This window comes from Capra hircus, chromosome 10, assembly GCF_001704415.2.
Source record: "Capra hircus breed San Clemente chromosome 10, ASM170441v1, whole genome shotgun sequence".
NCBI classification, from domain to species: domain Eukaryota; kingdom Metazoa; phylum Chordata; class Mammalia; order Artiodactyla; family Bovidae; genus Capra; species Capra hircus.
In genome coordinates, this window is record NC_030817.1 from 26943221 (window position 1) to 26956954 (window position 13734).

At 37.4% G+C, this 13734-nt stretch overlaps 1 protein-coding gene across 1 annotated transcript in view; it reads right to left on the minus strand.

Annotated features, from left to right (window-relative positions):
• The window catches only part of SYNE2 (spectrin repeat containing nuclear envelope protein 2), a 323992-nt gene that overhangs the window by 220509 nt on the left and 89749 nt on the right, over nt 1–13734 (minus strand). The window contains 3 exon segments of the mRNA XM_018054080.1: nt 4917–5054; nt 7028–7129; nt 8793–8893. Coding sequence (XP_017909569.1) covers nt 4917–5054; nt 7028–7129; nt 8793–8893 — 341 coding nt within the window.

Sequence of the window (13734 nt, forward strand, 5' to 3'; positions counted from 1 at the left end):
ATTTGAGCCACCAGGGAAGCCCACAGTAAAGTGTGGTCAGCAGTATAACAGAGCAAAGGGCTGGGGAGGACCCCACACTGATGATGAAAGCATAAGTTTTAAATCTCTACTCTCTCTTTTATCACAGTTCTACTAAATAAATTGTCACTATTCTTAGAGTTAAGTCGCTTTTATAGGTAAGAATAGGCAAAAATTAGGTTACTTTTTAAGAATAGGGTTCTTTAATTCATAATTAACTCATTGAAAAACATTTATTGGTTGCCCACTATATGCAAGGCAAGTATTAAAAAAAAAATCCCATTAAATCCACAACTCAAATACAAAGATGTAAAATGAGAACAAAGCTAGGCTCTTTTAAGGCAGTCAAATGGCACTATTCATAAACTGGAAGCATGGAATTTTCTGCATTTTGGTTTGCTTTTTTTTGTTTTAACATTGTTGAGGTGTAACTGACAACACTAAGATATTTAAAGTGTACATCATGGTGATCTGATACACATTTACATTGTAAAAGGAGTCTCACCATCTAGTTAATTAACATTCATCATTTCACATATTTATCTCTATTGGCAAGAACATTTAAGTTTTACTCCCTTAGCAAATTTCAGTGATATAATACAGTGTTAACAACTATAGTCACCAAGTTTTACATTATCTCTTCAGACCTGAATCATCTTATAGCTGAAAGTACCCTTTAACCAACTTCTCTCTATTTCCTACCACCTCAGTCCTGGACAACCACTTTTCTACTCTCTGTTCCTATGACTTTCATTTTCTTTTCTTGGCCTCGTCATGCTACTTGCAAGATCTCAGTTTCCAGGAATTGAACCCAGGCCACAGCAATGCAAGCCCAGAATCCTAACCATTAAGCCATCAGGGAACTTCTAAGTTTGACTTTTTAAATAAAGATTCCGCATATAAGTGATGCTATGCAGTATTTTATTAATTGCCTTGCAAGTTTATTTTCTCAAAACGCATGTAGCAAAAGACAGCTTTACAATCCTAAATCATTAATTATATGCCGTGAAGGCTCCAGTTGGAAAAAAAATGAAAAAGAGGTTTCCATCATTATGAATTTTAATATAAAGAAGCTAGGATGTACTTTTATTATAAATATATAATTTATTATTATTAGCATTTCTCCAAAAATAAACAAAAACACAGAAAACTGGCAAACAACTGAGCAAAAGATAAGCTAAGAATGATACCTCTAACTCAGCTATCATTCTTTTCGCAACTGAAAGAAAGCTGTATGTTTATTTATTTATTTATTTTTATTAAACTTGTTAAAGTGTTTTATTTTAATTTATTTTATTTTATTTTTTTGCAGGTGTAATTTATTTATTTTTTTTGTGACAGTATTTTATTTTATTTTTTTAAATCTTTAATTCTTACAGGCATTCCCAAACATGAACCCCCCTCCCACCTCCCTCCCCATAACATCTCTGTGGGTCATCCCCATGCACCAGCCCCAAGCATGCTGTATCCTGCGTCAGACATAGACTGGCGATTCAATTCTTACATGATAGTATACATGTTAGAATGCCATTCTCCCTGTTTATTTATTTTTAAGTGGAGGATAATTGCTTTACAATGTTGTGTTGGCTTCTGCCATACATCAACATGAATCTGCCACGGGAATATGTATGTCCCCTTCCTCTTGAACTTCTCTCCCTCCTCCTACCCCTCTAGGTCGTCGCAGAGCACCAGGCTGAATTCCATATATGTTCTGAAAGAAGACAAACGTGAGTTTTCTGACTGTGAGTGGTACTCTGTGCAGCAGTAGGAAGAGGAACGATAGAAGGCAATATTTACCTTTCATTCTCCTTCCACGCTTAACATAGGAAACTAGTTCTATGCTTTCTTTCTCAGTGTTGGAAATTACTTTTGAATTTGGATGAAAATTTACGTAAGATCTTGTCAGGTCAAAATAACACAATGCGGCTATTTCCTATAGCAGGCTTAAAATGAAACCATTTATTAAGATATGTTGAGATATCTGTGTCCTCAACCAACTGAACCAGAAACTGGATGGAATTGACTATTATACATATGATAACTTTAAAATTAACAAGTTTCATTATGTAACACCAAGAAAATGAGTGGCACTCTGCCTAAGAATTGGATTTTCAAGCTACCATCAATTTGTAGCACTTACTTTTGTAAAATAATTCTTTTAATGATTTTTCTCATTATTTTGGGTGATTTTTCCAAATCATAGGCAGCAAAATGAGGCCAGATCTCAGTGGCCTGGAACAGCCTGAACTATACAGACAGCATCTTCTTCCTCTTCTGTCTTGTTGAGGATTTGTAACAGAGTCCCTGCCCTTCACAGGGATCAGAGTTGTCAGAGCTATGATCAGAACAGAAGCTGATAACGCAAGGAGCACTGTCACTTTATGAGAAGATTTCTGGAGCTGCACTGGTCCTTCAAAATTAGACTCAGAAAGTGTGGCTCTTTTTAAGCCACTGAGCTAGTGTTTAACACATTTCACAGACGGCGTGATAAATGTATTCTGAAAACAGGCTGTCGCTCCTGGTGGTCAAGAGTCTTGAGCAGGGATTGGCAAACTTTTTCAGGGCCAAAGACTATTTGTGATGCATAATCTCTGTTGTAACTCTGTAAATTCACTAAAAGTCAATTAGCCATTTAAGATGAGCAGATTCTATGGCATATAAATAATACCTCAACAAAACTGTTTAGAAAGAATGAAGACAGGACTTTGCTGGTGGTCCCAGTGGTTAAGAATCCACCTTCCAATGCAAGAGACATGAGTTCAATTCCTGGATAGGAACTAAGATCCCACATGCCACTGAGCAACTAAGCCTTTGCACCACAACAAGGGAAGCCCCCAAGCACTACAACTAGAGAGAAGTCTGCTTGCTGCAATGAAGAGCTTGTACACTGCAACAAAGACCCAGGGAAGCCAAAATAAAAAAGAAGACCTGCAATATAAGATAAGCTAGAAGAAGTTTTCAAGCTGAAAAGAAGTGAGTTCAGATAGAAACTCAAATCTCTAGGAAAGAACAAAGAATAATGGAAATGCAAATAGTTATATAAATATGAAAAACTGATTTTTCCCTTAATTTACTTAAAACACAGGACTGGTTGGAACAAAAATTTATAACATGGTATAGGGAACTTTAAAACACATGTGTGTGTCATACATATATATAAAGCAACCAGTCATAAAAAGTGAGAGATTTGATTGCAAGACATCTACATGTTGTAAGAAGTTGTACAACTTAGAATTTTACAACTTTTAAGTAGATGGCAAAAATTTTTAATGTATATTGTAATCACAGTAAAAATACAATATGAGATAGAGTTAAAAAGCCAATAGCTAAATTAAAATGGAATTTAATATGTTACAAATTAACATAATCTAAAACAAGGCAAGAAAAGAAAGACTAGAGATACTTGAAAACAGAGGTGTGTGTACTTAGTCGCTCAGTCATGTCCAACTCTTTGCGACCTCATGGACTGTAGCCCACCAGGTTCCTCAGTCTGGGATTCTCCAGGCAAGAATACTGGAGTGGGCTGCCATGCCCTCTTGCAGGGAATCTTGGAGGAGGGGTTGAACCCAGGTCTCCTGCATTGCAGGCATATTCTTTACCATCTGAGCCACCAGGGAAGCCCTCCCAAAAAACAGAGGGAATAAACATTTAAAAAAGGCTTCCCAGGTGGCACTAGTTAGTGGTAAAGAACCTGCGTGCCAATGCAGGAGATGTAAGAGACACAAGTTCAATCTCTGGGTCAGGAAGATCCCCTGGAAAAGGGCATGGCAACCCACTCCAGTATTCTTGCTTAGAGAATTGCATGGACAGGGAGCCTGGCCAGCTCCAGTTCACGGGGTCACAAAGAATTGGATATGACTGAAGCAACTTAGCATGTACACAAACATAAAAAAGCATAAGATGATAAACCTACACTGAACCATATCAATAATTACATTAAATACTGTCTAAACACTTGAGTGAAAAAGGAGATGTTGTCAGAGTGGATAATGAAGCAAGATCCAATTATATGCTATCTGTTCTGCCCTTTAAATATAAAGACTCAAACAGGTTGAAAATAAATGAAGGAAAAAGATGTGCCATACAGTCAGCATAGGAAGAATGCAATGATCATATTGATATCAGATTAAGTAGACATCTAGAAAAATAGTCTTACCAGAGATAAACAGTAATATTTCATAGTGGTAAAAGTGTTGATTCGGGAAGACATAACAATCATAAACGTACATACTTAATAACAAAGTCTTAAAATACATGACACAAAATTTGACTAAATTAAAGGAAGGATTGCTACAGATTTTAATAATCCTCTCTCAGAAACTGATAGAATGAATGTCTAGACAAAATGACAGTCAAGGCATAGACAATCTGAATACTACCAACCACCTTGTCCTAACTGATATTTACAGAATGCTGTATCAGATGACTACAGACTACATGTTCTTCCATATATACCATAACACATGAGTCAATAACTTTAAAGTGACTGAAATCATACGGATATATCCAGACACACATACACACATTTATCACTACGCTTTCTCTCCGGGTTTGTCCCCACCCACTTGAAGCATCTATTGTACTACCCCAAAGCAGAGAGGAGGCTGCAGGTCAATATTGATAGAATAAGGATTCCGATTGCAAGCACTGATGGCAGATACAAAAACTTTGGATAAGCCTGCAGTTTCTCTCAAGAGAATGTTATAAGTTCCTATTTATATCAACCACTACTCAAATGAGATCATGGAGAAAATATGGTACAACTCGCAATATATTCTCACAACTTTCTGTTGAAGCATCTACCCTGTCTTTTACAGAATTCCCCATGGAAGTCTAAAGCTCTGATCCAACAAACAAGCTGGCCCACAAAAACGTTCTAATCAACATAACACAGTAACCTGGTAGTTGAGACCATCCCAGGCTTCTCTCAACTGCAACTGATCCTTATTCAGGTCATCTACATTCCTTTTTATTGTCAGGACATCCAGAAAGCGTTCTTTTTCTTTGTTGAATGAATCCAAAAAGGACAGCAGGCTCTACAATTAGAAGAGTAAAGACTGAAATGTTTAACTAGTTTATAAAATGTAATTTGCTATTTGAAGGTCTATAGCTGCAGATTATATTTGATTTTTTTACTTAGAAAAAATTAAAATTCCCTAAATCTAGGATCCTCTCACCAATCCATTTTCTTTCTTCAGCGCACCCTCATGATCTGGACACCCTTATAGTGACATAAGTCACAGCTTTTGCCTCTACTGGAGTAAGGCAGCAAGGCCACTCAGCTCGAGAGGACAAGTCATAATAACCCAGGAAAAATGTAAGTTTCTCCTCCCTAAATATGTGTTCACAACAAAATAAGAATGAGTGGTAATAAGAATTAAATGACAGCAGTCAAGTATAAACAGTTTTTGAAGTATCCATGATTTACTGAGCTTCAGTCAATTCTTCCCAAGTCATTTTATATGGACTTTAGAAAATACTTTGTCTTTGCCCTCAAAAAATTAATGAATAAATGTTTCTTGGCTTGTATTTGTGTGAAATACTGGAGTTTGAATCCTCAACTGCATAAATACTATTCAAAAGATTACCCATCGATTTTGGCCATGTTTCTAATTAAATTTTGTCTTCAAACTCTCTTCAAATTCTTCCTAAAAATAACCTCACATAGTCTTTCATTTAGGGAGCTTGAATCTGTGGTACTTTAGTAAACCAAAGAGAGAGCAAGACACTTTCTGTGGACACTGAGCACCTTGTTGAAAAAATTCTAAGGCCAGAGCTCAGAGGCAAGAAGCACAAGAAGCCCACGCAGTTCAGACAGAAGGAAGATGAGATCCCTTCCTTTGGTGGTGGCTGCAGACCAAAAAGAAAGGGGGACCAGCAAGTCACTCAATCCACAGAAAGGCTGGACTGGATTCATCCAACTCCGTCCCTTAACCAATGTGGGGATAAAGACCTAGAGGTGCTCATGCTGGGTAGACCCATGGGAGTGTCCTTTTTAGGATGGGGACCAGGTGGGGAGCACAGTCTGCATAGACTGGGTTCTGAGAAGCAGACCTGTGGGCCTTCACGTTGGCTCCTGTTCAGTCTCTTTCTAGATGGCACAGGGAATAACTGCTTACCCTGGAGAAGCATCAGGACGCCAAGAGAGCATCTAGCTTTAAAGCTAAACTTCATTCAAATCCCACCTCTACCTTACAGTATCTATGTAACTTTAGATAAATCCCTTGGTCCTCCTATGTCTTATCTTCATCTATAAAACTGAAATAACAATACCATACTCTGCAAGATGTTATAACATGTAAAATGCTTGTCAGCAAGGTGCCTGATATGTAGCAAATGCTCAATAAATGGTGATAATATCAGTTGTTATTACTCCCCAAAGGACATGCTGGCTGAAACTCTGCACTGTACTTCTGGGATGGCTCCATTTCTGATTTCCTAATCTTTTTTTCCTTCAAATTCTTTCTGAAAAGTGTATTTCTGCTCTAAACCAGGGATTGGAAAACGTGTAGTGTAAGAGGCAAGATGGCAAACATCTTGGGCTTTGTGTCTTGGGCCGTATGGTCTCTGCTGTTACTATTCAACAATGTGATGAGAATGAGGTCACAAACAATACTTCAGTGGGCATGGCTCGTATACAATGTATATTATAATATAATATATTCAATAACAGTGTATTCGTAAAAACAGGTGGTGGGGTCAAGAGACCAGTTTGCCAATTTCCACACTAAAACCTTACTATTCAAAGTTCTCTAAGGATCAGTAGAATCAGCACCATCTGGGAGCCTGTGAGAAATGCAGAGTCTGAGGCCCCATCCCAGAACTACTGATTCAGAACCTGCACTTTAATGAGATTTTCCAGAGGCTCTGTCCCTAGAACTCAGTATTAAAACTTCGGAGTTAATTCGGTATTTAAATAAATTAGCTCTGAAACATATTTTTTCTAAAAACATCCTACTCTTCCCCAAGAGTAAACCACAAAAAAACTGCTGTTTAAAGTCATACTTACTTCATACGTTTTACAGTAGGTCTCATTTTCTGAATCCGTTAGCATTTCCTGTACCTTCTTCTCTTGTAGAGCTAACCAGACCATAGCATCTTTCACCTTTCCCTGTAATTCACACACACCCATACACACACATTTAAAAGTCTATCCTAAATACTTTGTGATTTTTTTAACAACAAAATTAACAACTTCAAACATCAGTGATATAGCGTAATCACTATACACCAGTGACTCACTGTGTCAAAGAAGGACTTTGCTTGCTGTGTGGCACCTTAAATTTTAAAATGGATTGAAACTAGAATCTGAACATAAAGCGCTAAAAAAACAGGGCAATCAAGCTCTTAGCTTTTGGCTTATTCACTTCCATCATTCTTCAATTTTAGAGAATGTTATTCTAAATTATTTATTTATAACAGGCATTTCAGAATTCTGCTTTCCAATAAACCTAAACATGGGTAACTCAAGAAATGTTTACATCTACTAAATAAATGACATCAAAACATCTTGAACAATTTAAAGATGCTACAAATAACACTATTAAAGGCTTTGGTTAAGCTATCCTATGGAAATGAGCAACATTTAGATTCTCATTTAGGTGGTAAGCATGCACACATTTAGAAGCAAAGTTTACTGCTGGAGGATAAAGCAAAAGAAATTACATCTTACTTCCACTCTCTTTTAAACTTCGTTTACTTTTTCCTTCCTACTAAGGAAGAGAGTTTCTGTATATTTCTGCATCTGATTTCATGGACAGTTGAATTTTTTAGTTTTTAATAAGAAAATTAATTAGAAAAAAGAAGCTCCTCAGCAGGTCAGAAATAAATGAAGCGCATTATAAGCCCAAGTCTCAGCTTGAGTCTCTCTTCCAGAGTCAGCAACAAACTGGCTTGGTGCCTTAAACATAACAGTTGGGAAAACATGGTCCTAAATTCGTCAAACAAAATGCAGTAATACGACTGCATGCTTACATGTCTGAGGAAGTAGTTTACATTTAAAAATAATATTGAAAAACATTTTACTAAGTTCACAGCACTCATTTATCCATATAGAAGCAGGTTGTTTACTTTCAGCTCAGTGATTTTTATGAAATTTCCACCCACAATACTTTGTGTAACTAACTGAAAGTCAAAGGAGAAAACTGTAAAAATCTGATGGAAATTCGAGAGTGTCTCAATAAACAAGGATTAAGAGTGGAACACAATGATTCCATTTATACGAAGCTAAAAAACAGGTAAACTGGAAATATGCTAGAATTAGACTGTGATGATGGTGCACAACTTTGTAAACATACTAAAACCACTGAACTGCACATTTTAAATGATTTAATTTTATGGTATATGAACTGTATCTCAATAAAGCTGCTGAAAATTACAATAGATAAAAGTCTGATATCTTTAAAATATTTTTAAGGCCTTCTAGAAGTTGTCCTATATAGTACCTATCTGAATGTTGTCTTAGGTAATTCAGCAAAGTTTAATAAATTACTGCTTTTAACTTTAAAAAAAAATTAAGAAAAACTAATCTACAATGGAAGAAACTGGAGTGCTGGTTGCTTAGGGTAGAGGAGTACGGACAGAGAGGAACAGTGAAACATCTGGGTAACAGAAATGTTTTACGTCATGATTAAAGTATGATGGTACATGCATTTGTCAAAGCTCACTGATCTGTACACTTAAGGTCTGTGTCCAAATTATGCCTCTATGCTAAAAATTAAACCATTAGTAGGGTACAACAAAAATGAGCTTGGTTTGTACTTATAAAGACATACCTGGGCTTCATCTCCAGACCCAGGTGCCTTCTTTGAATACTGCAGAAACTGCGCCACATAGGTCATGATCGACTTTTCATCAGGATTAACAACATCCACATCTGCAAAATACACCATGGTATCAATCAGCTACAGGTGTGATTTACTGTAATACTCAAGAAAAGTATTGAAATGAACTTGAAATGAATCAAACCAGTCAACCAATCATGCAATCTCTGTACACTCACCCTTGCTCCAAGACTATGCAGTAGTTAAGAGTTTAGATCTAGAGTCAGATGGAGCTGGGTTGAATCCTGGCAGGAGTACATGAACAGCCTTGGTTTCCCAAATAAAAAAGTCACTGTGCATGTTGTATGTATGAGGACATAAGTAGTCAGGGAGGGCGGAAAGGAAAAGGAAAGCCTTCCTCTTTCTGGTGACACAATGCAGAAACTCCTCCAGGAGTGTAAGAATATAGAGCAAACGGAATTCACTCCTGACACACTGGTCTCTGCACTTGTACAGTAAAGAATCTCAAAGAGTATATGTTGTACAGAAGATCTGTTCAAAACATCCACAAGATTTTATTCATTCATTCATGGAACAAATACATTTACTGAGAGCTTTCTATGGGCCAGTCTTTGTGTTGTACTGAAATTGTCCATGGTGAAATAAATTTGGAAAATGCTGATTTACACAAAATTTAAAATATTATAAATTAATTAAAGGGCAGAACATCTCCAGGCCTATAATAAAGTAAGTAATTCGCAAAATCAAAAGAAAAGATTGCAATATGTTACAGATAAAAGGAACGCATAATTTGGGGATGTCTTTAGCTATGTCCAGTGACAATATTGACAAGGAAATTTATGTTTATTAATTCCATTAAACTCAATTTAAAAAATATTTATAGAGCGTCAACAAATGCAGGTCACAAGCATGATATGTAAGGCTCAGACTTTGTTCATAGGGACTATCTCATCCCTCCATTCAGCAAGTAGATGCTAGACTCCTGAGTAGATGCTAGATGCCTTAAGACATTATTTGCCCCTCAAAGAGCTTACAGTTAGGAGAAAAACAACCAAATACAACAAACTATGCATGCTTTAGGAAATGTGTTTCCAAGTGAGTGCTTTAAGTCAGCTGAGAGAAGAAGTGAAACTAATCTATATTCAAATAATAAAATTAAAGACAGTAAGTACATAAAAAGAATCAATAAAAAGGTAGGAGTGGGGTTTCAATAAAGAAAGGATTCCTATGAGTTATTTTATCTTTTATTGGAAAAAATATAAATGTCAAGAGATACATAAAATAATTGTATCACCTTAACTGGATACTTTAAAATATTTTCATTGGATAAGAAGGAATGCATAGTGAATAAAAGTATTAACAAGATTGTCTCAAAAGATAATTCCCTTATTCAAGTATGACTTTGGTATTTGGTCTGCATAAATAATCATGAAGTACTTCACATTTTTGACCTATTATTTAAACTATATAAACTGAATTATAGGAAATCATTTATACAGTGGAAATTTGTTTTGATTAAATTGTTTACTCCTCTAGTTGCATGGTTATTTTCACATACTAGAATAGAGAAAATAGTTAACACTAGTAATAAAGACTTAGCAGTTAAAAAACAGAAATAGGAAATAGAGCAAAGCATGGGGGGAAATGAAGAACTTTTTAAAAGATAATGAAAAGTCAATAAGGCAAGACAAAAGATTAAAAAACAAAAGGAAGTAAGAAAAATAAAGGAGGGAGGAAAAAACAAGAAGATGCTGCTAAGCTGCTAAGTCACTTCAGTCATGTCCGACTCTGTGCGACTCCATGGACAGCAGCCCACCAGGCTCCCCCGTCCCTGGGATTCTCCAGGCAAGAACACCGGAGTGGGTTGCCATTTCCTTCTCCAATGTATGAAAGTGATGGGTGAAGGTCAAATAAGCAGGATTATTAACAAGCAACAAGAAATCAGACTAATAACAAACCTAACATTATAGAAATACGGAACCATTAGCCTAACTTAGGAATATTACCTAATTTAACTTCTACAAAAACAACTAAGTTTCAAAAAAGTAACAATCAGCGGCAGTGAGTGTACGCAGCACCCAGACCTTGGTTTCCAATACCATTCTCCAATAAAAGGAACCAGGGCTCCTTGGAGGAATGACTGATCCCAGGACTACAGTAGGAAGTACAGAAGACGAGCCTGGAGCATCCTGAAGTGCCAGAGTAAGGAACTGCCCATGAATGGGATTTTTTCTAATTAGAGCAATAAAATACAGTGGCATTGAGTCTACAGTGACATAAACAGTTGGATAAGTAAATAAATGGAGAAAAATAGGCAAATCTCCTGTGCAGAATTCCAAATAATTTATGTAGCCAACCTGCCCTCAAAGAGAGTGAGCATAGCTCTCCTGAGTGCGGGCTGTGTCTGGTGATTTCCCTCCAGAGAGGAGAGTATGGGATGGGGGAAACAGAGAGCAACTTCACAGTGGAGAAAACTCACAAATACTTCCTCAGACAGGAGATCAAGGTCAACATCAACAGTGCTGTCGAGCTGACAGTCTGAGAAGAAGCATAACACAAATTCCAGTAGAGAGGCATCCAGCGAAATACCTGAACAGTAATCCTCAAAGCTATCAAGTTATCAAAAACAAAACAAAACAAAGGTCTGAGAAATCATCATAGTCAAGAGGAGCTCAAGGAGATATGACGACTAGATGTAATGTATTCTGACAGGATCCTGAAGAGAAAAAGGGCACTGGGGGAAAACTAAGAAAAGGCGAATAGAGTACTGCCTTTATTATCATATAACAATATTGACTCATTAACTGTAACTAGTGTACTGTACTAAGATATTAACAATAGGGAAAACAGGGAGTCCGGTATACAGGAACTTATTGTACTACCTTCCCAATGTTCCTGTATATCTAAAACTGTTCCTAAAAATAAAGTATATCAAAAAGTGAAAAAGAAATGAAGTCTCAATAAATGCTGCAACATATTATGGGTGAACTTTGGACGTTAAGCTAATTTAAAGAAGGCAGTCACAGAGCAGTTCTGGGCTCCTTACTCTGCTGCTCCCCACCCAGGCAAACTTCCCCCTGAAAATTCCCTTGCTTTGTCAGCAAAATAAAATATAGAAAGCCAGTCACAAAAGGCCAGGTATTTGTATGATTCCATTCATGCGAAATTTCCAGAATTGGCAAATCTACAGGGACAGAAAGTAGATTAGTGGTTGCCTAGGGCCATGAGTTGGAGAAGGCAATGGCACCCCACTCCAGTACTCTTGCCTGGAAACTCCCATGGACGGAGGAGCCTGGTAGGCTGCAGTCCATGCGGTCACTGAGGGTTGGACACAACTGAGCGACTTCACTTTCACTTTTCACTTTCATGCATTGGAGAAGGAAATGGCAACCCACTCCAGTGTTCTTGCCTGGAGAATCCCAGGGACAGGGGAGCCTGGTGGGCTGCGGTCTATGGGGTCACACAGAGTCGGACGTGACTGAAGTGACTTAGCAGCAGCAGCAGAGCTATGAGTTGGGGGAAGGCATGGTTGGCAGGGTTGGGAGGTTGCGGGAAATGGCGAGGAACTACTAAAGGGCTCCCTGGGTTTATTTAGGGGATGCTGAAAATGTTCTAAATTTCATTGTAATGATGGTTGCAAAATTTTGTGACTATACTAAAAACCATTCAGTTGCAGAGTCAAATGGGTACACCGTATGGTATGTGAATATATCCTAATAAGGCTATTTAAAACCAGAAAGGTTAAGTGGCAAAGACATAATCAACTCAGTCAGTGATGTGCTTATACCAGCTTGAGAGAGCTGATCATTAAATTTTCAGCAGTTTCATAAGTCAGTTGTTTAACACAGCATTAAAAATTAAATTATATAAATGCACAATTACATAAATTATATTAAAACGGGTAACAAATATTCAAAACTCATTAGTACTCAACTATTTCTTTGCATTTTACTTATCCACACTCCTGGGGCTATGCTTATAGTATCTGTAAGATAGAAATAATATACAATGATATACTACTGTGCATCTTTCCCCAATGTGTTCAGTGACTTCACATTGGTGGCAAGCTTTATACCACAGAAAATCAGCAAATGAGGGCTTGATTTGCTGTTTCTGAAATTAGAGATACCAAGGGAACATTTCATGCAAAGATGGGCTCGATAAAGGACAAAAATGGTATGGACGTAACAGAAGCAGAAGATATTAAGAAGAGGTGGCAAGAATACACAGAAGAACTGTACAAAAAAGATCTTCACGACCCAGATAATCATGATGGTGTGATCACTAATCTGGAGCCAGACATCCTGGAATGTAAAGTCAAGTGGGCCTTAGAAAGCATCACTACAAACAAAGCTAGTGGAGGTGATGGAATTCCAGTTGAGCTGTTTCAAATCCTGAAAGATGATGCTGTCAAAGTGCTGCACTCAATATGCCAGCAAATTTGGAAAACTCAGCAATGGCCACAGGACTGGAAAAGGTCAGTTTCCATTCCAATCCCAAAGAAAGGCAATGCCAAAGAATGCTCAAACTACCGCACAATTGCACCAATCTCACATGCTAGTAAAGTAATGCTCAAAATTCTCCAAGCCAGGCTTCAGCAATACGTGAACCATGAACTTCCTGATGTTCAAGCCGGTTTTAGAAAAGGCAGAAGAACCAGAGATCAAATTGCCAACATCCGCTGGATCGTGGAAAAAGCAAGAGAGTTCCAGAAAAACATCTATTTCTGCTTTATTGACTATGCCAAAGCCTTTGACTGGGTGGATCACAATAAACTGTGGAAAATTCTGAAAGAGATGGGAATACCAGACCACCTGACCTGCCTCTTGAGAAATCTGTATGCAGGTCAGGAAGCAACAGTTAGAACTGGACATGGGACAACAGACTGGTTCCAAATAGGAAAAGGAGTATGTCAAGGCTGTATATTGTTACC